Raw genomic sequence first — 27,279 nt, 5'->3', positions numbered from 1 at the left:
AAATAATTGAGAAACATTAGGTTATCAACTTTACTGCTCTTCTTGGTTTATAACTCATACCTTTGGTTGCTTTTAAGATGATTTTCAATTTATTTGGTTGAAAACACATGGTCCAAGATATGCTAAACATTTGCATTAATAGATTGATGAAAGTTTTGGAAAATAGTTGGAAAATAGTTGGCAATTACGTCTTCAAATATTGTTTTTGACTATTCTCTCCTGGAACTCCAATTAAATGAATTCAAGTTCATTTGTCTCTCTATATTCTGTCCCCATCTCTGCATTTTTTCCCCAGTCCATGATGCCAGCTGGTACAGTTTATGCAAGTAGTTAGTATGTCTCTGTTTACTAATTTTATCTTCTGCTCTATCCAGTCTAAAATTAAAAGTTTCTTTTTTGCTTTTCAGTCCTAGAAGGTACATTTGATTCATTTTCATAGAATCCAAATTTTAGATTTTTCTCTTGATCCTTTTCCTAACTCCAGCAGGAAAGAATTGTGTCGGTTTTTTTATTCTATTGGTTACCCTCCCCCATATCTTTGGATATCTAGCTCAGAAATCAGGTAAAAATATGTGGAAGAGATTACACTAGGTTTAGGTATTTTTGATGGCAGGGCTCTCCCTCTCTTTAGGGCTTTGCCACCAAAGCAACACAAAAACATGTGATTTTTACTCTACTTTTCCAGGCAGTCTCAATAATCCGGGGTAGTGCAGAACTCAGATTACACCTAATGGGAAGAATCTAATTTAATCAATAACACACAAAGCTGATGACTTTGTCACTAGCAGCAAGTTCCCTCTGCACAGAATGAGTCAAATATGTACTCTATACAGAACTCAAAAATACTCCAAAAGAAAAAAATGTATCCCAAATTACTTCTTCTAGGAAGGCCTCCCCCTCAAATCTGCATTCTAATCTTTATGATTCTTGCTACATTCACAGGTTTTCAATATATATATTCTTTTTTATCATTTTTTATTTTAATTTTAAATAGCTTGTTTTACATGTCAATCCCAGTTCCCTCTCCCTCCCCTCCTCCCGCACTCCCCTTCCCCCCCCAGCTTCCCACCCTATTGCCAATTCCTTCCACACAGGGGGTATCTAGAGTCTGTCATTTCACTCAGGGTAGGGTCCAGGCACTCCCCTAAGAGTCCAGGCTGAGAGAGCATCCCTCTTTGTGCTATGGGCACACGATGACTGTTTGTATTCCAGGGATAGACACTGATCCACTGCTCAGGGCCCCATAGGTTGCCCAGGCCTTCTTGCTGGCACTCACATTTGGGGGTTCCAGATCAGTCCCATGCTGGCCTCGCAGCTGTCGGTCTGGGGTCCAAGAATATTCTTAAGTCCTTCATGTACCCCCTTTCATCTGTAATAGTGAATACTCTGCCTCTGTACATAATCCACATTTTGGATATTGATTTCTAATGACATGTTATGGATGTTCAAAGAACTTACCAGCTTAGAATTTAGCAGTTTCCTTTAAGTTATATTATAGGTTGGCACTCATACATTCTTCATGGCTATCTTCTTGTTACTCAACCAATATGCAGTTTCCTTTTCCCTCATTCACTGTGGCCTTGAAATTTATTGTCATGAAAATTGTTACAGTAGCTTGCTTTTTGTTCACATTTCCTGGTTATGGTGATGCTTTACCTCTTATTTCCTCCAATGTATTTTAGAGGCAGACTGATGGAGCTCTTTATTTTTTAACATTTGAAGAGCAAATATTGTTAGAATGAAAAATTAAACCTCTAGTAATTAGGTTTAGTCTATATATTTTGTAACCTTGCTATTTTAGCCATTACCTAACAACTTTGCAATATTCTTTTTGTTTGCCCTTCTCTTCATTATTCATTTTTTCTGATAGACTAAAATGATACTTTCTTTTGCAATACTTGTTTTTAATATGAGATTCCTAATGTTCATTTCAGCAGATTAATTAACATCTTAAACTTTGTCAATGTCTTGAGTAAGTCATCAGAGAGCTTTCCTACCCCTTTGGATTTTCACTAATCCCCTGTGATGGCTAACCTTACCTACTTGATGGAGAAGTTAGATTAGGAAAGCAGATTTCCAGAGAGGATATTTTAAGCAGACAGTTATAAGATCCCTTGAATGTGGGCGACACTATGCTAGACTGACAAAATGGGAGAAAGAGTCCATAAAGTCTAAGCCTTCTCTCCCACTGCTTCCCAGCCACCACGGATTTGCGTAGTTATGAGCCTGAGCTTTGCCATGGTGGACTGAAACCTGGAAATCCTAAGCTTAGATCAATCCATTCTCTTTTATTCCTCAGGCATTTTTCCTAGTGGCAAAAAAGTGGCTGGCACCCTCCTTTTCTGCTTCTCATTAATACTAGATTTCTTATTCTTGTACTTAGCGTTCTTAAGTTTACCCATTGGCCACTGGTTTAGAAGAGGGTGTGTACGTGATTACCTGTATAAGTGCTGTTAGTAGACAACTGGATTCATGGACTAGAGACTTGAAACTTTGCTTCTCTCCCAAGGTCAGCCATCTGACTTCTGACAATGCATCAGTATCTGCACCATGTACACAAGTGGCTTTGTTGTAGCCAGAAAGCTTTCCTAGGTATTTCTATTTGTTAGAGAATAGCAAAAGAAACTCCTGATCACTGAAATAGTTCTCTGCTGTCTGTAATGTACAAGGTAATCAGCTCTTTTGACTTTTGAGATTGTTAGAAGAATCTACCACATCATTCACAGTCAAAGTTTTGCTGAGTCACTTTTTTGATAACCCAAACCAAAGGCATGGAAAAGATAACGGTAAAAGTTACTGAATTCTGAACGCTGAAGTCTTTAAGAAAAGATAAAGTACAATCATTTTTGAGATCTACTTTATTGAAAGCAGAAATAGAAAGGCACCAGATTTTTATAGAACATAAATTCTGTTTGATGGGAAATACCTACTTCGTTATAAACACAGATACGTTTTTGCTGAAGTGTGTTTTAAAGAATTTGTTCTAGATACAGTCTTGAGACTTTTTCGAATTATCTTTTGCTGTATCCCTTATAGCAGTAAAAGAGCAATGTAGTACAGTAGTGCAATTTTAGGCTTAGTTTTCATTTTAACTTATCCCAGAATATCATTTTCTTTAAGTTATCTCTGCATAAGCATTAGTGTTAAATCTATTAGTTTACTGTTAGGGCATCATTGATATGTATGCTGACAAGTTGCATTTACCCAATGGAGCTTAAGTCTTGCATTTATTCTAACAAATCTACTAAGAACTTGAAATCTTTACTGTGCAATATAAGCATATCAACTCTTTAAAAAAAACCTTAAGAAGAAATAATTTGCATACAAGGAGACTGAGGAAACAGGTAAACAACTTACCCTATGTAAGGGTGATAACTTGGATTTGAACCTGGATAGATGCAGAAGTAAACTTTATATAAAATTCCAAGTCTGAGTTTAGTGTTTTTATTTTCTTATTTTGGCTTCTGTCACCAATGGTTCAAATTTATCATTATCAGAAATTTATAATGTATAATTTTGAAAGGTTACTGCTAACAAATTACATGTCAGCTCATTCATTTCCTTCTGTAAGCAGACCTGTTTTATACAAAATTTTGATTTCATTTTAACATCAAAAGGCAATCAGGTTGAAAGTTTTAAAAATTAAAAATTTAATAATGAATATTTAGAAACGTGCTACACACAAACAGCATTGTAATGTAAAATGCACACAATTTTAAACTACTTTTAAATGAACCCTTAGTATGGATGGATGACAAGTTTTGATAGTTACCAGATATTTTGAGGGTTCATTTTAAATATCATTTGATCATGCAAATAAAAAAATAAATATGACAAATATATGGATTTTTGAAGTATAAATTGACATACAAATCTATATATTCTTAATAGTTTCCATTAAAGCATCTTTGAAACATTCTATTAACATGAAGTTGAGAACTCAGATGTAAAGAAGAGGCATAAGGTTTTATTAGAATTGTGTAATTCACATACCGAATACTTACATAACAGTAAACACAAAATTGTTAAACAAAGTGATATATTTAGTTATTTTATTCTCCAAGTCATTGACTTCAGAAAGTCACACACAGGGACTGGGCAAGGGTATACATGCCAGTAGTCCCAGTCATACAGGGAGTTGGGGGCAGGATCCCTTGAGCCTTTTTCAAGACTTGTTTGGGCAACAGTCTCAAAGAGGAGGGGTTGGTAGGTGGGGCTACTCACTAGAAAAATTAGAAAATTCCCAATGTCAAATATTAGCAGGGAAACAAAAACAGGTATAGGAGCAATTCAGAATTGAACTCTATTTCCCGAGAAGCAGTGAAGGAGTGATAGATAGGTCACTTCTCCTTGAAGATTGTCAAAGCTTTGCTAGAACTTCTGCACAGTAGATTTGTAAAACATCAGAAATTGAAACTATCCTTTTCTCGGCACACAAACCTGTGATAAGTCTTGTTTCCTTGATTTAGATGTCCAAAGTGCTAAACCACAGTATAGTAAATTGGGCTTTAAAATGTTCACATTCCCACTTCTTCAAAAGACCTCTTTGAGGCAGCTGGGGGGGGTATCTATTACCTTTTCTCATTTGAATAGCTTAAATAAAATTTCATGCATGAGAAATATTAATTTAACCATAAACAAACTTGATAAAATTTACTATTTAAAGTTTCATGGAATAAATACTACTTAGAACATATTCTTTACTGGGATTTAAGTCATTAAAACTTAATTGGACTACATTGCAAATTTAAACTTTCCTGACCTAATTTAGACCAGTAGCCCTTAACTCTAAGTACAAATCAGAATCACCTGAAGAAATTGAGGAAACTGAAGTTGGAAGTTATATTTAATTGTTATGGATGGGTGGGAAAGTTCCCATATGGTTCTACTATTAAATGGAGTTGAGCATCACTGATTGGTAATAATTAATTAATAATTGCTACTCAAGATAGATTTGATTTAAATAAATTAAAATTCAAGTAAGAGTACTTTTTTGTGACAGACATTATTATGAGTGCTAATAAAAGGATTTTCCCATAAAAATTATTGGATAATATTAATATTTATCCTCATCACTCAACTATCTATATAAATTTACTAAAATAGTCCTTAAATTTCTATTATGCTTGCTGTCATAAAGGTTTCCTTTGAATTTACTTACTCAATTGTCCACTTGGGATTTTTACTGTAGTGATTATAAGCAAAACCTTTTTTTCTAGAGATATAGAGAGCATAACAACTTCATTTTCAAGTCATAACATATGAGGTATTCTCCACTTCATATCTGAAGTCACAAAGCTATACTCTAAGAACTGAAATGAGATATTGCTTTGATGTTTAACAAAATCTCCTGGGTCAAGAATTAACACCCACTGGCATCAGTGCTGGCATTAAATTATCTTAAAAAAAAAATCTATGTCAGATCCTCTGGGAAACTAAAAGGGATGGGTCTTTAATGCAGAATATGTTTCTTGTGACCTATTTATAAAAGATTTCTTAGAAAACATCACAGAAGCATGGTTTCTAAGTCATCTATAATTAGAGATTAGTTAACTCAAGGGAACTAACAACTTAACCTAAAAGCTTAAAATTTTTATGAAAGATCAGTAGTTAAAATAAATACTTAATAAAATATATACCACAACATAATTAAGAATTTAGTGTTTAAAAATAAATGTCACATTGTTTTGTCAGTTAAACAAGCTGACTGTAGTGGCTTAGATACCTAAGAGTGATTAAGGTGTGACTTGAGAAACAGAAAATTGATTTAAGGCCAAAAGAAAATAAGATGAAAGAGATTGCTATCATTACTCTAAAGCTTAGAGTTAGAGTGACTAGAACTTTTCAGTATGACAATAAGTCAAGAAGCAGAACACTTTAGGGAGCAAAAGTCAATGAGTAGTGATGATTATGTAGCTCATGGTAGAATACTCGGTGTGAAAGAGAAAATACAGCATTAGTGAGCACCACTAGGAATATGTATAAAACTTTACCTGCCTAATGACTGCATTTCAGAGTGAACTTAAGGACAAGTATGAAGTTATGGAAATGCATTCCTAAGCTAATTTGTCATAAGGAGTGATGTATGAGTATTTTAAGATGTTTTATCCACTATTCCTTCTAAATATCTATTAGAGAACACAAACAGTATGCATTTGAGTTACAATGTCCCATGGTTAAAGAAAAGAATTACTGAAGAAAAAAGAATGTCTTCAATGAACACCAATCCATTGCTGGAACTAAGAAAATAATGAGAAGGGAGTTCCTAAATGGGAATTCACAAAACCCAGAGCATACTGGATTAATCTCCAAGGGTTCAGCCTTGACATCCCGTATTTCAATTCAGGTTAGTAGATGGACCTGCCAGCTTTCCCCACTTCCCCCACCTCAAAAAATCCCATACCCTTTCTTTGTATAGTAAAAGTTTCAAATTTGTCACCTGGAATTTATGATTTTGCCTACAGCCACCAAATTTGTGCCATCTCTTATAAAACAATATATCCTGGGGCAGATAGGTCTTCAATGAAAATCTTGTTTTGACCCTATATAGAAGATCTTACACAGTTTCTGAAAAAACAGTGTATATATATATATATATATTCTTGATATTTTTCAGTTTCCAATACAAACACATGATATAGACTGAAAGTCTTTGATACTACTGTTACATGATAAAGAATAGTATTATTCTCCATTTAAAATACGTTCAATCTCTTCTAGTCTTTTCAAAGCAGCAACTCTTTTCTTCTCAATTTCCTTGATGTCTTTTGCTGTTTTATGGGGGGCCTCATCGTCTGCATTTTTTGTTGATTGCTTGCTGGATTTTGAGTTTTTACGATCATTTGCTTTTATGGTTTGTGTTGGACTGGATTCACTTCTGATTTCTTTTACAACCTCAGAAGGGATTTCATCTCTTTCTTCTGTTGTACCTGATGTCTTATCAACTGGAGACACTGGCTGCTCCACAATACCAGAAGAGGAAATTTTATCCCTGACTATACTCAAATGGCGTTGAATATATTCCTCATGAGGTGCTAATGCCAATGTTTCCACCAGGCATCTTTCGGCTTTTAGTAAGTCCCTCTCTTCAAAGTACACCACACAAAGATTGTGCTTTCCTTGCACATTGCTTGGATCCATTTCCAGTATCTTTTCAAAACACTTTTTGGCTCCAGGTATATCCTTCTTCTGGTTCATCAGAATATCTCCTTTTAAAATGAGACCCTTGGTATGGTCAGGGTAGTATCTGAGTAGCTCTTCTAAAATTGGCAACGCCTTTAACTCCTTAGCAGTCTGTGAATACAGGAGAGCCAGGTTAAACAAAGCACTTCTAAAGTCAGCTTGTAATTTGATGGCTTTCTTCATCCAAGCTTCAGCTTCAGAATCCTTTTTGTCATCCATGGCAAGCATTCCCAAATTGAAATAGCCATTAGCATCTTGTGGCTCTTCATTTATGTAACTCAGAAGTCGTTTTCTAGCTTCAGGTCTGAGTTTAACCTCACCTAAAAGTAATTTTTTTTAAAGGAGATAAACAATGAATGAACCATTTTCAGTGTTTTGTTATATTACAAAATACAGCAACAAAACAACTTATTTCTGTATCTAAATAAATAAGTAGAAAGCAAACACATCTTTCCTTGTAGGAAAGACAATGAGCTTGAAATACTAAAATGATTAGCTTGTTTCCTTGTCAATCAGTACACTGGAAGCCAAGAGGAGAAATTTCTTTAGTTTGGAACTAATAGGACATTACAGAGGAAGAATAGATAAGAGTTTAAGACATGGGATTTCCAAAGATGTGCATTCAAGCACAGTTCTGTTAGTATTTTGTATCTATACACCAAACAAGTTCTTTAATTTCTCTTAGTTAATTTACTGAATTTCCTAAGAATTATAGGATGTGCATGTACATGTGCATATATACTATATTTAAAAACTTAAAAGTATTATAAAACTATAAATATCTCAGTCAGAACTTTTGGTATGTAAGCTCAAAAAATTTAGGAAGTTTCATTGTAAAAATACACTATAAAGTTTAAAAATATAAAATTGAAGTTTTGAAAACAAATACTGAAATAATTTTAATTAGAGTTTTTAAAAGCTCTTTATTTTCATACATTTAGATGAGAACTTGTGTTGGATAATGAGCAATTTTCATAATTAGTAAGATTCTAAAACTACTAGTTTTCAAATTTGTTTTTTATATTGTTTTGAGTGTATTGTTAATAAAGACAATCTGAAAATAAGTCAATAGTCTCAGATAATAGATAAGTTACTATCTTATCAGCTATATGAATTTGGGGTATACATTAGGTCCTTTTGACTTTATTCTTTAGTCTATCAAATGGAAAATTTGGGAAAGCAAGGTCTACTTAAACTATAGAATATTTCTAATTTTATGTTTCTTTCACTTCCCCAAAAGTTTAAAGAAACGTTTTCAATGCATAAGTAGAATATGTAAAAGAAACACTTTCAACATAAAAATTAGAAAATTATGCTGTCTTCTGAAGGAAAATATTTCTAGATAAAACATAGTTCAAAGATACAGATTTATTGTGATGGATCTTAGTTTATTAAACTATAGGAAATAGAAGAAATTACAATACTATTCAAAAAACAAACTAAATATATATAAAGATTGTGGTTTGAAAAATGGCCCCCAAAGGAAGTGGCACTATTAGGAAGTGTGGCCTTGTTGGGGTAGGTGTGGTCTTGTTGGGGGAAGCTGGGGTGGGCTTTGAGGTCTCCTATGTTCAAGCTATGCCCAGTTGTCACAGTTCATTTCCTGTTGTCTGTGGATCAAGATCCAGACCCTCAGCTCCTTCTCCAGCACCATGTTTGCCTGCGTGCTGCCATGATGAGAATGGACTAAACCTCTGAAACTGTGAGGTACTCAAATTAAAGGCTTTCCTTTAAGAAGTTCTTGTGGTCACAGCGTCTCTTCACAGCAATTTAAACATTAACTAAGATAAAGGTACACAAAGAATTTTCTTGTAAGTGAAAGTTAACTAACATGAAATAAAAAAATATTATAATGTCCCGGGATCCTCAAACATGATTACAACCCCACCCCCCACAACTGTTGCACTATTTGGACTTTATACTTACTATACATGAAGTTTTATTATGTTTATATGAATAACATGATACCGTATACTAGTTAGGTACTGGTTGCTAGAGTATCTAAAGAGTTTTAAAACACTCTAGAAAAATGAGCACGTAATACTGTCACACATACCTGTTTGTGGTACTTGCAAAGACTTTATGTCAAATATTTTGATATTCTTATTATTGTCTTATGTACACAATTTTGTTATAAGCAGCCTTTCTAAAAGATGTTTGTTATGGGTTTTGAAAAATTCTAACTGATTAAATATAGACATATTTTTAGGAAACTTACCTGACTCCTGCATTAAAATAGCAGAATTGAATAATGCTAGCTTATGTTTGGGATTTAGTTCCAAAGCCCGATTGAAGTTCTTCAGAGCTTCATTTGGTTCTTTAAGTTCAATATAAACAATTGCCAAGTTGTACCACAGGTCTGCGTTGTTTCTGTCCAGTTCTAGGGCTTTAAGATATGCTTCCTTTGCCTTGAGAGGTTTATTCATTTTTAAAAGCAACTCTCCCCTGTCGGAAGGAAGTAAACAGACAAGGTTTACCTTACAGTCTTAATATGCCATTTCACAAATACCACTTTGGACTAGATTTAGGCCTTCCTACATAATGGCTTTATTTTCTTCTTTTACCTTACATTTTTAAAAAGTCTCTTTCAAAAATCACTTTTTGGAAATACCCTTAAATCTGAACTCTAGCTTATATATTTTCAAATATTATATAACACTGCATATCTGACTTTGGAATGATAATTGTAGAGAAGTAATCAAGATAAGGGTGACAGAAAATGTGTTCATAGATGAATCTTAAAAAGAGGCAACTGACTGCATGACGACATAGTAGCTAATTACAGTGGCAGATCAGTGAATCAGATGATGACATTTGAAACACTTGAGAAAATATGGTCATTACTGGGAATTTTGGGTCTTTGAACCTAAGTCTAATCATACAAATTAGCAGAGATTTCAGAAATGTGAAATCTCTCTTCGTGTATTAACTTAGTCTCCTTCAAAGCAGTATAGATAATGACTATTTTAAAAGGGCATTTCCAAATGGTTGGTAGAGAGCACTTGTGCCATCTGCAGGCGGTTTTCAGGAACATACTGGAACTGACAAGCTCAAAAACCTAGCAGTCTTTCCAGTATGCTTCCATTGAGTTTGAGAACTTTTTTTTTTTTTGCTTAAAATATGTGATGCTGTTTTTTACTAAGATAAACATAGCAACTTCTAGGCATGAGACAAAGGTTATTATTTTAATGCAGAGGTTACTGAGGGTCTTTATGGAATAATATGACACACTGAGGACTGGATATGAAAAAAAAAACAGTATCCAACTTAGGAACAGATTTTTATCTTTAGACCTCAAAAAGTTAAATTCAGAATATACTTTCTTGGGAGAAACAATGCTTCATGTTTAGTATATAAAACAAAGCTTAACATGCAATGTCTCTTAAGTATAAAAATGATAACATTTATATAAGAATATACAAAAATATTAGCATGATGTCAGGCTTATTTTTTCCTTTACTGTGAGCTAATAAAAATGCTTTGTGGCAAAGGTGACAGTGACAGAGAGATTGACTAATACTGTTTACAAGACAAAAATGGATCTAACATGGAGCTGCTTCTAAAGCTCTTTTAGCTATTAAGATTCCCTTGCCAATTTCAAATTACTTATCTGATTGGTAATTTTGTTGAAACATACAGACAGATACAGCTTCAATTTTACAGTGGTAATTCTAAAGTAAACTATGATACCTGCTAATGTAAGCCTGCTTGAAGTCTGGCCTCATGCTTATCGCCTGTCGGTACAGTTGATCTGCTTCCTCCAAGCGGGACTCATTTGCTCGGATGAGGTTGGCAAGATTGATATAGACATTTAGATGATTAGGGGCAATTCTGGTTGCATATTTTTTACCAGGAATAATCTGTTTAGGAGAAAAATGTGTTTGCATGTTTAATAGTACTGTAGCAAATAAAAATAACAAGTTTTCCTAGTGGCTCATTTCAAGTAATATAGAACTTAAGGTTTTACTAATATAGCAAAATAAATCATAAAAATATGAAAAGTAAGCAGGACCTGGTTGCACATGCCTCTAATCCCAGCACTAGAGAGGCACAGGGAGTTCTGTGAGTTTGAGGCCAGATTGTCTACATAGAGTTCATTCAAAACACCCTCATCTGCCCCCCCCCACAAAAACCAAGGGAAAAGCAAGTAGTTAGAACCCCCTGAAGACTAGATATATTTTTTTGACACTGAAAGACTTATATTGTTTTCATTCAGGCCAGCTCTGAATTTTTCTGGTTTTCTGTTTACACTTCTCTTTGTATTAAGTCAGATAGACCAAAAACTTTTACAGGTCAAGGTCTCATAGTTTCCAACATAATATAAAAACCCATTTCAGCCCAACTCTGTTAGTTCTAATGCTGTCAAGAAAGTCATTTCTTGGCTGAAACAGTTGGGCAGCTAGTTTTATTTCAGAGTCATGTTAAAACCTAACTTGTTTTGTAAAGTTAAAAAATAAAATGCTCTGAATACTGAAATTAAAGTATTATACGTAATATAAATATGGATCTTTTGTGCTATATATCCAATGACCTCATACCCGTATCACTGCAGCAACTGATTAACACAAGTAGAGGCAGGTGTAGCTGCTGTTCTACTTGTTTTAATTTCTCTGATAAGAATAATTCTGAACTTACTGTTTAAAGTACATAAATAAAATTCTCCTCATTGTGTCATTTACAGCAATTTATAATCAGCATCAGATATCTAATGTTCTAAGACTCAGCATTTGCATGTGAACTATATAAGGCATTTAAAAAATCAATTGAGAAAGAAATTACGCCTAGTGAGGAACCGATGGCTGGGGATATATTATAGTTTACTATCATGAATTAAGTAAAATTTTTTCTACTTGAGTAATTCTTACTTGTATGGACATCAGAGTAAATAAGGCAACTTACTTGAGGCATCAGTGATTTAGCCAACATATAAGATTCTTCTGCTTCTCTAGTTCTGTTTAAATTTTTGTAAGTTCTTCCTACATTCATGTGGGCACCAATATCATCTAAAACAAAGCAACATATTTAATGACAAATAAAGTAGGCAGTTTTCATTGTAACTTGAGAAGGCAGGCTCTCAGAAACAAGCAAGAGAATGTGAGAACAGACTGGCTCTGCTCTTTCTCTGAAGTTCTACAACAACTCGTTATAACTTACAACTGACACGACTGATGGAACACTACAAAACAACCTAGCGCACTTAAGGACACAAAGTGCATGAAACATGGAAACCTCTTGAGTGCATATCTGAAAGCTAATGAAGAGAGATATCTTCACCACATTTTACTACATCATACTATATGTTTCTATTTCCTTAATCTCACAATTTTGAAATTCACTAAAAAATGTAGCTCAACTCTAAGTGAAATGATTATGGTAATTCCTATAATTAGGACATGTGTTTAACTAACAAATATGCACCATGGAAGAATTAAAGCCAAGTAAAGGAAAAACTGGTAATGAAGAGAAAACTTTGTGAATGTGATCAGAGTAGAATGTCAGGTTGGTAGGTTAACATAGGATGTTGTGGTCATTCTTTTTAAATGATGATATATTCTATGTTACTTGAAAGAAATTTAAAGTTATGTTACTACCAGAATGTCAAGAATTTCTACCTCATTTCCTGATATGGAAAACAAAATGAATAGTACATTTACCTAGGGGGTAAATAATATGCATCTTTAAAAAATGATGACTAATTACACAATAGTTTAAAAAAGATATGTCTAATAATTATTTCAAAGATTTTGAATAAAGATGAATGGAAGGGAGATCTTAATTAAATCAGACAGTTTTTTACAAAACATCAATATCTAACAGACATGACAGGGTTCCAATTACGATTACTACTTGCCTGCAACACCGATGATTTTGCAATTGAGGAACAGTAGTTCTCTGAGTGCAACTCCCAGGACACATAGGGGCCAAGCATATATATCTTGGGCATTCCCCTAGGAGGAGAGCAACAGTCCTAAGATCTTGCTATGTGATGTTCAATATGTTTCAACTGAGTGCACTGCATAAAAACTGGCAGAGGAGTAAGTTTTGAGAACTGGATGTTCCTAACAATTTTACTTCTAATAGCCCTGAAGTACAAATAATCCATCAGTCCGTGAATTTATGAATGGATGGACAAAGTGGCATATCCACATGAAGTGCTACTCAGCCAAACAAAAGTATTTTTTAAAATTCATGACAACGTTGATGAGTATCAAAATAATTATACACATCAGAAATAAAGGGAAAAAATGAGTCCCTAGAGGATGATTTTGTCGATATACAGTTTTAGAAAAAGTAAAGAAACATATAGTAATTGAAAGCAATTTTCTACTTGGTGGAAATGATTATAAAAGGATAGACAGGATTTGGGAGACTGATGGATATTTTCATTATCTTGGTGGTAATGGTCTTATGGGTACAAATACATTAAATGTTTAGATTTCTAAAAAGTAGGTTTCTTTTTTTTATGTAACTATTCTTTGTACAGCCAGTGCTCTTCAAAATTACCTTCAATGATTTATACTTATAAGGAATTTTAATTCTTCAAGAGCCATTGTCTCCTATTAATTCTAATTTCTATGCTTTTTATTTTTATATTTTAACTATTCATTTCAAGTATTTAAAACACATGAATACACATGCACACATATTTTTTGTGTATATTTTTTTTTACGTATCTTCTATACCTTATAACAAATATATTTTTTGGTATATTTTGAGTTGGCTAATCAAAGCAACTAAGGACCCTAGTAAATCAATTTATTACTATTTGTTTTAGTGAAGTAAAGAGCAAGCAGAGAAAAGAGTTTTCTGATATCCTTCTACTTGCTTAGGGATACTTATTCCAAATAGGAAGACACTAGGAGCCTGATATCTGACAGACAAAAAAAAAAATCTCAAATGGTTGTTACTCAGGAAACTTCATTAGTAGATAGTCCTGCACATTACACATGGCTCCCCTCTTCCACAAGGCCCAACCCCCCTATTCTGTAGTTATACCTATATAAGGTTCAGTAATTATTGAAGCTCATATTGTATTATGACTCCCATCCTTAGGTACATAATAAAACCTGCATTTTTTTCCTGTTACTTGTCTGTTGCCAGCTTATGTGACCAATTAAAATGATCAAATATCAGAAAGAATAGAACAAATTCTAAACTGCATTTCTGATGGGAGTCTCAAGGCAACAGTAAAATTGCTCTACTCACTGCTGGTTTCCAAAAGGTAAGACAGCACCTGACACATGGTTAGATTTCCAATATACAGGTGATGAAGAAACTCTTGGCGCCATCTACTATTATTCTCCTTTTAGTCTTCCTCCCCATTGTAAACTGGTTCTGAACTGTCAGTCATGCATACAGGCCTTATGCTCTTGTGAAGTGGTGGGACATTTAAGAGGTAACTAGTTGAAGAAGTTAGGTTAGTGCAGGTATGCCATGAAGGGAATATTTGAACTCAAGCCCTTTCCTGTTCCTCTCTTTGCTTTCTGGTTGTCCTCAGGTGAGCAACCTCTTCTGCTGTATATATACCATCATGAGTACTGTCAACCCAAAGGCTCAAAGCAACTGATCAAGTCACCTAAAACTTTGTCTTCTTTTACGTTATCATCTCAAGGATTTAATACAATAATGGAATTAGGAATAGTCACTGTATTCCACACCTGTAAATTATCTCATTTCCTAGTTTCATTGAAAATTATGTGTTAATGTAGCTTACATTTACCAACACTACTACTATGGGTGAGACACGGGCCTAAGGTTTTTATAATAAGTATTTAATCTATACAGAAAGAGACTTGGTTACTTTTTAAAATGTAATATATAGAAAATTTGTGTTGAACTCATTTTAATATAAGGCCTACCTGATTCTGATACTAGGTTCTAAGCATTTTTTTAAAGGTAGCTCAGTTTATCTTCATTTCTAAGAAAAAAAATATTTAACACACAAGTGCCTTAATCTGCTGAGGCCTCTCTTGACCTCACAGCCTCAAATTCTTGAGATTTTTGCCCCAGCCTCTCAAGTGCTAATATTATAGGCCATGGGCATCACAAGTGGTTTCAGAGTCCAAGCTTTTAAGCACCAAACAGTTGCCTCCTGCCTTACCTTGGTGATTCTGTTACTTTCAGCAATATCTAGTAATTTCATAAAATAACATGCTATTATATCTGTCAAGTGACTCTGAACAAAGCAACATAGCAAGACATCAAAAAGCACATCATAAATGTTGTATTCAGAGTTTCCAAGTCTACACACTTATCCAAAAGAAACTATAATGATGTTGATCATCTATCTTCCTAGACTATGGTTTATTAAAACCCATTTTTGAACATGTTGATGGAGAAGGCATACATGAGCTATATATATGCTGTATGCTTAAAATAGAAAGGAGTGAAAGCTGAAGGGGAGTGACTTAAGGCTGCGTGCTCACACCTGCAACATTGTGTGATACACTACACCATTCACATATGAAAACTCATCACTCCAAAGTACATTTCACACATGTATTTGATTAAGTTGTTATAAAAATGCAGACACAGAAATCACTACCCAACACAGAAGTGAGGAAGACAGAAGTGAGGAGGCTTAAATCTTAACTGTTTGAAATAAAAGTGATAATGTGAGCTGGCAAGGGGGGTTATTTCTATTTTTTTTTTTCTTTGAGGCACGGTTTCTCCATGTAACAGCTCTGGCTGTGCTGGAACTCACTTTGTAGACCAGGCTGGCCTTGAATTCACAGAGATCCAGCCCCCTCCTCCTCCAGAGTGCTGGGATTAAAGGCATGTGCCACCAAATCCCAGCATGATCGCTCATTTGTAAAGGCACCAAGCCTGACAATCTGAATTCCTTTCCTTGGACAAGACTGAGGGAAAGAACTGACTCTCCTAATTGTCTTGTGACCACCACAAGCACATGCTCACATACACACAATGCAATACAAGTTTCAAAAAGTTAAAAATTCTAGAATGAATTAAATGATTTAAAAAGAAATAAATTAGAATTACTACACTTAGTGAATTTTGCTTGTGTACAGGACAAGTAAGATGCCAGTGTAAAACATGAATCAGATGTTAATGTTACTACGAGGTAGCTCCACATTTTCAATAAACAGTATTTCAAACTAAGTAACAACTAAATTAGCAAATATAGCACAAGAAATAAGTATATGTGCGTATCTTGCAGGAAAGATATGAAAAGAAACTTAAGGGGTTTACAAATAAATGCTTTTGCTTAGCTAGAAGGGAAGATGTTTGGAAAAGAGGCCATATGAAGCTGGTTATAAAAGACAAATAGTGTATATAACAGAAGTATGCTATTGTAGTACAGAAGGGAAGAGAAAGGGAATACATTCTATGCTCAAGAAGATACACACAGTAAAGAGGAGATAAAGAGTACACATCCCATTCTAAGAAAAACTAGCCTACATTACAAGTTAAGGAAGATGAATTAGCAAATTACATTTCTATAACTTTTTCACCATTTTCTAACTGAAATTTAACTTTTTCTTAATGACACAGCTACTTTGTACCTCTTACTGTGGTGACTATGACTTTTTCTTATCCTTTCCAACACTGGTACTGGAGAAGACTAGGTATTACCATTAATCCCAGTTTTTAATTCCAGACAATTGTGAGTTCTTTTAAAAATACCTCTCAATTCTGATGATTATTAAACTGCTTATCCACATTTATTTTTACAGCTACCAATATTTGACTCGTAGACACTGGAACTCTTGGGCTCTATCCAATATGACAACTGTCAAAAAGCTCTTGGACCCCAGACCGACAGCTGGGAGGCCAGAATGGGCCTGATCCAGACCCCCTGAGTGTGAGAGTCAGTGAGGAGGCCTGGGAAACCTATGGGGCCCTGGGCAGTGGATCAGTGTTTATCCCTGGCATGCAAACGGACTTCGTGTGTCCATAACACAAAGAGGGATGCTCTCTCAGGCTGGATTCTTAGGGGAGTGCCTAGACCCTTCCCTGAGCAAAATGACAGACTCTGGATATACCCTATATGGAAGGAAGTGGGGATAGGGTGGGAGGCTGGGGGTAGAGGTGTGGGAGGAGGGGAGGGAGAGGGAACTGGGATTGACATGTGAAGCAAGCTATTTAAAATTAAATTTAAAAAATTCTTTAACCTCTCTCTCTCTCTCTGTGCGTGCGTGCGTGCGTGCGTGTGTGTGTGTGTGTGTGTTTGAAAAGAGTCTCTCTACGAAGCTCTGGCCATCCTGTAACTTACCATGTAGACCAGGCTGGCATTGAACTCAAGAGATCCAATTTGCCTTTGCCTCCTAAGTGCTGGCATTAAAGTAGTGCCCCACCATACCTGGCATACACCTGATACGTTCTAACATTGTGGTCTTGGTGTGCTTTCTTCCAATAAATTTCACCTCTCTCCTATCATAACACTTAGTCTAAAGGACATAATTTTACAAAGCAGGGAAAAATGAGGCACTGCTCCATTCATGGGATAGTTAGTATATGGGGATCATCCCGCTTGTCTCTGATTAGAATGGAATGATGATATCTGGTGGTATTGGAAGTTGGATAAAACTTTTGGTAAAAGAATTCTGCATACTTGAAATGTCAGTAGCACTCTTTTGAAAAATACTGCTGTTCCAGCTGTATGCTACTCAGATAGCAACATTTCTTCAGATATATCTGATCATGTCACTTTTTTCCCACCCCTTTAGAATCAATTTAGATGATAAACATCGAATCCTTAGCCTTTTCTTTTTTAGCAAAAGAAAAAAATTCTAATCCTTATTAACAGAGTACTTCATGCCCATAAGATCATCACCTTAGCTGGAAAGTAAGAGCTGGTTTAATTTTCAGTTATTACTAATCTCAAGCAGAGTACTAATGTTGTTGGGCAACTGCAATGTTTTTCCAGCTGCCTAGCTCTGCTTCATTCTGATAAATGAGAGCTTATAAGACATGTCCACCTTTAGGCTGCATCTAACCCTGCACCAGAGTGTCATGAGAACAAGAGCTCTAGGAGACTGACTGACGTGCACACTGAGGCTGTCTTCATGACCACTCTGCACTCTCTCCTGTTCAGACATCTCAACAGTCCTCTCCTTTGATGTCTACTGTGATCTTATGTTCTCACTGAGGCAACAGAAGCAAACAGAAGGCAACCTCAGCTTACTCCATATTATTTACTCACCTCCTAGCCACTGTCCACACTGTGCCTTCTTTGTTACCTCAATTTATTCTAGGCCTTACAAGTAAGGGAGTATGTATACCAGATCCTGTCTATCTTCCCACAGATGTATTATTACTTTTCTCAACTACACTGGATACAATCGACCTCTGCCTTGTTTCTCCCGCGTAAATGAAGCTCTGTCATCTGTCATCTTCTTTTCGCTTAGGACCACAGCTTTTAGTGCCTTCAATAATTCTTCCTCTACTCCCTTGAACTTAGCTTAATCAGCTATGTGCCCCTCACTTCACCTAGTGTACACATTAGTACCATCTAACAACTACAATTTTAGTTGGAAAATAAGCTATTCATTAATTTATTAATGAACAATGGTTACCTGGCTGAACATAGGTAGCCTGCAAGAAGTATTTCAAAGCTCTCTCAAAGTTCTTCTCATTTTCCAGAGCATGACCCACATTATTCCATAATTTGGCATTGTTTTTATTCACCTTAAACACAAGTGAAAACAGAATGAGCTATACTCAGAAAACATCAAAAATCCAAAAAAAAAAAAAAAATCTTCCAGTTGGTTCATAGACATTTGGTTGGTTAACTATTGGGAAAGGAATGTTTTATCGAAATACTCCTAGAAATGAGTCAGAAATTTATGCAGTCACCATTTCCTCTAACATATTGTAAAACTACGGCAGTTTGACTTCATTTATTTGGTTAGAGCATAATCCTATTTGAAAACTCCTGCAGTAGTATTTGTATTTTGTTTAGGAGAGAAGGTAGTAGAATACAAGAATGTACTTTAGATTAGACATATTTAAAGCTATTTACACAGGTTGTTATAGAAATAGAAATGCTGCGATTAAAGTTGTGAAATCCATGTGTGTGTTTAGAGTTCACAGATGGGTACAGCATGATACATAAACAAAGGAGGACTGGAATTACAGGCATTATTCAGTTTTCTGAGAATAAAGGCAAGCAAGATTTCTAATAATCATGGGACACCTTCAATATACAAAAATTATGGATCATGAGCATGGTAACGATGCTTCAATTATCTACACAGCAAGGAGGAAAGTAAAATTGCATGGTACAAGCATCAGCATCCAATCTTAAGTGAGTTTATATAAAGATATCTCACAGGCTACTACAATGAAGCAAGTCATTCAATAAAGCTAAGTAATTGAGAATAAAGAAGGTGTCACAAGCAGGGGCTGGAGGAATGGCTGAGCAGTTTAAAGCATGGATGACACTCACAGAGGACTTGAGTTTGGTTCCTATCACTGAGATCAGGCAACTATCAAGCTTTCGAGGAGTCAACACCTCTGTCCTCAGTGAGCACCTGAGCTCACATGCTCCCACCCCACCACAAACATCTGTGCACATACACACACACACATTTTTTTTTTTAAAGAGTCAAACGGAATTATGAGCTTAGAGATTTGGAAAGGTTAAGAGAGGAGAGCTTGGGGGGAAAATTCAATTTTTAAATAAAATTCTGTCTACCAGTGATAGTCCTTCACATAGTAGGCTGACACTTTTGTTATGTATTTCATCTCACTGAATTAATAATGCATTGATTATAGAACTCACTATTTTATATACCAATTAACTGTGAGATATCATATCCTATACTATCTTGTTATTAAGACATTAGTTGTTGCACCCAAAGAACTAAGATATGGATAAGAAAAAAATTACCATATGACTTTCACGTGAATTTAGTACACCATTCATAGAACTATTTATATATTCTTTAGACATATAATTAACCAGTACCTAGGGAGTTGGTTATGGTGTATACTACATAAAAACAATTTATTGCTTCTTGGTTAAAATGGAATTAAAAGTCTACCTAGAAGTATAGTAAAAATGGTTTCCCAAAGACACACTTTCCTGTCTTCTGAATATAATACTTTACCTTTAATGCTGACATAAACAATGTATACTCAGACTCCCAGTCCCAATTCCTATGGAGTGTTTTCAAGGCATGGGTTAATATCACCATGGACAGACAAATCCAAGAGAGTTTTTTCAATACACTGTTTAAAAACATAAGAAGAAAAAACACCGTCTTCATCACCAAAAGCATTTTGTATCTTAGAAGAGGTAACAAATAGTATTAGATATTTCCAAATTATCATTTTTAATTCGTTCTACTGATTTCCACATTTAGAGAGCACGACACCCCCAAATTAAATATTATGAACATGGCTCTCCAATTGAGACTTCACTTATATTTTATTCATTCTTTGAGTTTTGCAGATCTATTACAAAATTCCCATAGGACATCAAAGTCTGAGGATGCTTACTTAAGTCTTCATCTAAGGTAGTAAACATTTGTATAGAGCCTACACAACTTTCCCATATACTTTAAGCAATAATTAATGTCTATGCAATAGTTAATACTTTACAAGGAACAACGAATGTAAATAAAGTCTACACACATTTGGTACAAATGCAATTTTTTTCTAATATATTGCTCTTCTATTTTCTGAATATTTTTATTCATACTTTAAGTTCAGAACTGTTTTGTTAAAAAATAAAACCAAAACCAAAAAGCGGAAAACCTATAAAACAGATGCAAATTCCAAACTTTAGGCTACCTGTTGACACCTAATTCTTCATTTACACAGGATGGTCACTCCAACCTCTATGACCTCACTTAGTTCATATTCTGAGGCTGTCTGCGCTTTGGGTCTCTAACATGCTTCAATATCTTGCATTTCGACAGATCCCCTTATGAAGGACAAGACAATATGGATCAGATCCCATCAGTGAAAGAATTACAATGTAAACTGTAATCAACATTGCTGTGTGACCTCAGGCAAGTCAGGTAACTTGTATGAGCTTCTATTTTCATACTTGCAAAGGAGGGCAGGTATGTTAAAATTAAATGAGAAAATAATCCTAAATGTCTACCAAAGATAATCCTTGGCACATTGTAGGCCCTAAAATTAGGGGTGATGATAACTGGATACACTAGTAGAAATTACAAGAAAGATTTGGTAGATGTGGATGAAAACATAAACTTAAGATAAAGGCTACTGAGTACATGTCTGTCAAGGAGGCTAGATGCAGAAAAAAAATGGAAATACACAAAAAGTAGATACAGCAAGAAAATTCTGAGATACAATTTATGAGATAATTAGGTGAGTAAGTTTATAAAAATTGTGGAAATAACTTTTAAATAAAAGTCCTGGACAATATGTAAGAGATGTTAATAGTGATGTAGAGAGTCAGTGTAAATCAAAATAGTATCATCTTAATATTATTTAATATTGGAAATTTGCTTGATTTGACAATTTTATTGATATAGTAAATGTACATAATTCCTATGATTAAGTCAGTTTCCAAGCATAGTGTTCCTTAACTGTTAAAGCAACATGGAAACCCACATTATTTCATAATAAAGATGGTTATAAGAAGTTACAAATGCTTGCTAAAGACATTTTATATATACTACAAACTCAATATGACTCTAACAGGATGACCATATCTTAGTCACTGCATATCAAAGTGGAAATGGTCATTTTTGCTTAAGTTTCAATAATAGTGTCATTGTTTTCATTTGGGTCTGACTCAGTTTGTGGTCTTGGGCTGTAATATAAATTATATCGGGAACACAGAATGAGTAGGTGATGAAGAGCTTTTCTAACTTGATTTATAGCTATCAAGATGAAAAGACAGGGGGCTGGAGAGATGGCTCAGTGGTTAAGAGCATTGGCTGCTCTTCCAGAGGACCAGGGTTCAATTCCCAGCACCCACATGGCAGCTCACAACTGTCTGTAACTCCAGTTTCAGGTGATCTGATACTTTTACAGACATACATGAATGCACATGAAATCAAAATAAATAAATTATTAAAAAAAGATGAAAAGACAGAAAGTATAACTTATAAAACTGAACACTAAAATGCTAACACATTAAATTTGATAATCATCGGACAAACTAGCATTTAATTCACCTTTTATTTGAAATTTTTTGCCATCCATGAGCTACTAAAATACAGAAGCCCATGCTAGGAACATACAGCACTCGCTCAGCAACAACGAATCCAACAGGGAAGAAAAGATTTGATGCAGGAATAAATGGCAATGTCATTAAACAAAGTGCCTAGAATGAAAAAGCAGACAGCATGTTAAATTTAAAAAATACATAGATGACAAATAATAAAAGGTTTTCTAACATGAGTAAATTAGTTTGTAGAATATTTTAGATAATACTATCATGAATAATGAACATAAAGGCAACACAGGGCAGTAATAATAGCCACCAGTGTGTACATAAGCAAGATAAGAAGGAAGGTTTTTGAATTCTAGAACTTTGTGAGACTAGTTTCAGACTTTATGAGTCATCATTTGAAATTAAACACTATACCTTTTATAGTATTGGATATGAAAAACATAATTAGCAATACTTTACTTGTTCTGTGAGGAATGCAATTTTTAGCAAAATTTACTACCAAGGTTCTCTTAGTCAAATTAAAAATTAGTTTTTAAGAGGATATTTTGAAAATAGCAAAAAATCCAATAAAAAATGGGTGGAAAAGACATACAAGCAACCAAAAGCTATATGAAAAAATGCTCTAGGTTACTAATCATCAGAGATATACATCTGTGTTAGAATGCATTGTCAGAAAGACAACAGAAAGCACTTGCTGAGAAGAGTGTAGAGAAATGTTAACCAACATGTGCTTAATGGTGGAAGCTGAGTTAGTAATGTTATTACGTGCAACAGTATGGGAATACCTCAACATATTAAAAACAGAAGTATATAATCTAGCGATCCTACTCGTATACATCTAAAAGAAAGGAAATCCATACACTGTAACATATCTGCACTTTCATTATTGCAGTATGATTCACAATAGCCAGTAAATGGAACCAACTTAGGGACAGGCAGAGGGTGAAAAGATAAAATAGGGCACATATGGACAAGAAAATCCTATTTAGCTTTAAAAGGAGGAAGAAACACCAGCAATTTGCAACATGGGTAAAAGTAATGGGCATTACGTGATATGCCATATACCTGCTACTTTCATTTGTATATGGACTGTAAAAAATAATGATATCAGAAACTGAGAACAGAATGATGTTTACCAGAGCGACGCAGGAAAGTTTGGGGAAGTGTCGGCCAAAGGATATAAACTTTTGTTACATAGGAAGAATGAAAGAAAAAGAAGAAAAACATACACATCTAACTTTTGTGCATGTGGCAACAAGAAGTTGAGAAAATGTCAATAGATTTTTTTTCAGCAAAACAAAATAATAAAGGTTGGTAACAGATAAAAATGTTGGTTTCCAGAACATTATTACAACAAACTACAAGATACTAGGGTCTGAAAGAATGAAATAAGGAATGGTTTAGACACCAAACTTTTCTGGTTCTATAGCTTGTATAGCATTTTTAAAAAAGGTTTTTTCTAATTTTTTTTCATATTTTTATTTTATGTGTATGGGTGTTTTGCTTGCATGTGCGTGTATGTGTGCTGTGCCCACAGAAGTCAGAAGAGGGCATCAGATGCCCTGAGAATGGAGGTACAAATGTTTGTGAACTGAAACATGGATGCTTGGAATTGAATCTGGGTCCTATTGAAGAGCAGCTAGTAATTGTTGAGTCAACTCTCCAGCCCCATCTTACAATCTAATGGTTCACATATATTTAAGAAGAGGTTCATACTATGTATATAAAAATAAAACTGTCCCTTTCAATCAGTAGCTTATTCTTTCTTTCTTTCTTATTTTTTTTTTTTTTGAGACAGGGTTTCTCTGTGGTTTTGGAGGCTATCCTGAAACTAGCTCTTATATACCAGGCTGGTCTCCAACTCACAGAGATCTGCCTGCCTCTGCCTCCCAAGTGCTGGGATTAAAGGTGTGCGCCACCACCACCTGGCAGCTTATTCTTTGGGAGAATTACTAAAACATCAGCACTGCATACTGAGAAAAATGTAAGGATATTCAGATTTCCTGTCCTTCAGAAACTGGGAAGACATGTGGTTCTTCGACTATAAAGTCACCCATGGCTAAGCATATAAATACCCTGGGCAGATTTAAGTTTGATACTATAGGACTGTAGCTGTGAACATTTGCTTCTACTTTCCTTTCTCATTTTAACTTTTTGTTTTGTTTTTGAGATGGGATCTCTTGTAGCTTAGGCTGGCCTTGGAATTGCTGTGTTGTCAAGGATGCCATTGAGTTTCTGATCTTCCTGGCTGTACCTAGGGCCTCATGCACATCAGTTAAGCAACATACCCAGGCAGCTACATCCCTAGACCCCTTTGTTTTGTTTCATAGCACTTACTTGAATATGAAATTTAACGCTTCCAGTTTCAGAAATCTGAAACTTTCCAGAGGACTTGGGGGAAAGAGTGTCTATTATTAATATACTTCATTAATGAGATGGAGATGAAGATATATCATATCAATCTATGTGTCTGAAATTTCAGCATTTTTTTTTTCAAATGAAGGCAGGAACCATTAAAGATATTTGTTTTTACTTCTTTATTTCTTAGATATGAATGATTAATAATAAAAAAAAACAACCCAGTAAAGCTATTTAGATACAAATAGTCCTAACCTGTAGCTCACTGAAAAAAAAAATTAGGGTGTCCACAAACAAATTTTATTAGAAGGAATTAATAGTATTCATTCAGATATACTATAAGTTAATGACTAAATTATGTAAACAATGAAAATGACCACTCAATTAAAGTCTACCCATTCTATGTCTTTGATGAATAAGTTCTTAGAAGTTCTAATTACTGGAGTACTAATTAATGTGTGCCAATCTCATTAACTATGATTAGCCTATAGTTTTCTTCTCCTAATAATAGAAGGATCTTTTAAGGGTGGGGCTTTAAAAAAAAAAGTCCTTTAAAGAGGAATGTTACATGCTGGAGAGAGAGCAATTAAAAGCACTTGTTCTTCAAGAGAACCTGGGTTTCGTTCCTAGTGCCCTCAGTGGCAGCTCAATCTGTCTGTAACTCTAGTCGTAGGAGATTCAATGCTCTCTCCTGTCCCCTGCAAGCACCAGGTATACACATGGTGCACAGACATAAATAGAGGCAAACCACTCATTTGTAAAAAAGAAAAGAAAAAAAAAACTAGGATTGTTAGTGGTAAGAGCCAAAGTTTAAAGGTAAATGCTAAACCTAATTCTTTTGTAATATAAATTATTCAATTACCTTGAGAACACTTCCTTATAAACAAAAATGGGGACTAATAGCTATTTGCATTATGTTGTTGATATATATTTAATAACTTAATAGTTACCTAATATGAAAACTCTTTCCCTGCTTCTTCAGACATCTTCAGAAAAGTCAACATTTAAGAAAATTAGCATGACTTAGAGTATACACAACAGTTATGTCCAAGGCATAACTTTTCTTTCGCATATATGAAATAATATATAACTTATATCATTTTTTATTTGCCAAACTTGGATTCTTCTATCTTTTCTCATTTAACTGTCCTTTCAACACAAGTTCAAAGGTAAATATATCATTTATCTATTTTGTGTATAAATTTACTTAAGCAACAATGGACTCTTAGAAAAATTATGAAGTCTGGACTGAGAAAACTCATCTCATCATAAACTCAAAGTCACCAACTTTAGATCAATTCCCAGACTGCTCAGGATTTCTAGCTTTCTCTTGATTTGTCTGATTCCATTCTCTTTGGCTGTTTTGGATCTTGACTGCTTTTATCAAACTTCTCACCCATTGGTGAGGAAACCAGGAAACCATTGGTTTTTCTAATTTTCTGGAGGGTTAAGACTGAAAACCAACTTTCTGTTGCCTTTACTAGCCTTACTAACGCTCACATTAATGTTCCTTCTTCCATGTAATAGAACAGTTTATCCTTTCAACTTAAATCTTTGCTAGGTGTTCTGCTGATCTTCACAAACCTATTTTCTTATTTATCCTACCACTTTCTACATAAATTTAAACATGTTGCCTCTTGAACCTAACATAGCATTTTGTATACTATATTTTAATCTATTTCCCCATTTATTACATCCCTCATACATAAAACAATTGTAGGACAAAACTTTGAAAAGTTGTGGTTAAAGTACTTGTTTTAAAACCACTAAATGAAATTACAAAGCCAATCCATTAGTGGTATCTTTGTTTCTAAAAAGTCCCACAACACAAATGAAATGGTTTTTAAAATATAAATCAGTGGTCTATCTGATATTCTCTCATGTCCAATAGATATTTTGTCACTTTCTAACACTTTCAAATAGATCTTATTTTTATGTGTAACAATACCTGTTAATGTCAACCACTCACTCTTTCCTAAAACATTCACCTTTTTTTTTTTTTGAGTCTGTCTCCTACCTAGATTGTTTTCTTCTCCATGAATGATCTAAATATGAGAGTTTCCAGAATGCAGTGGTAATTTCGCTTCTTTTACGCTAACCAGCTACATTAGCTGTTTTCTAGGAGAGATTTAACATTAAGAACTCCACAGCATCTTGTAAGTTTGAGTGCCCTCTACATGACTTGAATGACATGAAGCAGCAGCCTATAAAGAACTGGTAAAAACCTGTTTGAGAAAGGCTTCTGCCAGTCATAACTCCCCACCCCCCGCCCCTGCGCAATGTGCACCTATCTATCCCCTGGTTTCAATTAGTACTTCTAGACTAAGGAAAACTTTAAGTGTGGCCTAAGCATTCTGAACTTCAAAGTACTGTTCAAAAACTCCAGTAGGATGTTTTAAAGATACAAACTCGCATGTTTAAGCCAACAGATCTTTTTCCTACACTCTGTGTTCTTTTAAATTTTTTCTGAATGTTAGCCATTTGTCATAAGTTTCTCAGACTGCTGTTTGGAAACAAGGATCTTAAAACTCTTCTTATCACAAAGCCTCAAATGCTGCCAGGTAAATAGGTTGCCACTGTAAGTCTATTAGTATTTGTTCGGTAACAAATGTGTTAATCTA

The 27,279-nt window shown here is 34.7% G+C and overlaps 1 protein-coding gene across 1 annotated transcript in view; it reads right to left on the bottom strand.

Annotated features, from left to right (window-relative positions):
* Positions 1-2,840: 2,840 nt before the first annotated feature.
* Positions 2,841-27,279, bottom strand: part of Tmtc3 (transmembrane O-mannosyltransferase targeting cadherins 3) — a 43,116-nt gene continuing 18,677 nt past the window's right edge. Inside the window, exons 8-14 of the mRNA XM_040754985.1 lie at positions 22,302-22,450; positions 20,256-20,376; positions 18,720-18,831; positions 12,082-12,185; positions 10,873-11,042; positions 9,401-9,627; positions 2,841-7,502 (exon numbers count right to left, since the gene is read on the bottom strand). Coding sequence (XP_040610919.1) covers positions 6,685-7,502; positions 9,401-9,627; positions 10,873-11,042; positions 12,082-12,185; positions 18,720-18,831; positions 20,256-20,376; positions 22,302-22,450 — 1,701 coding nt within the window. The 3' untranslated portion in view covers positions 2,841-6,684. The remainder of the gene's footprint in view (positions 7,503-9,400; positions 9,628-10,872; positions 11,043-12,081; positions 12,186-18,719; positions 18,832-20,255; positions 20,377-22,301; positions 22,451-27,279) is intronic.

Source organism: Mesocricetus auratus, unplaced genomic scaffold, assembly GCF_017639785.1.
Source record: "Mesocricetus auratus isolate SY011 unplaced genomic scaffold, BCM_Maur_2.0 Super-Scaffold_100011, whole genome shotgun sequence".
NCBI classification, from domain to species: Eukaryota; Metazoa; Chordata; class Mammalia; order Rodentia; family Cricetidae; genus Mesocricetus; species Mesocricetus auratus.
Note: the sequence above shows the minus strand (reverse complement) of the source record. Positions and strands in the feature narration are given on the sequence as shown.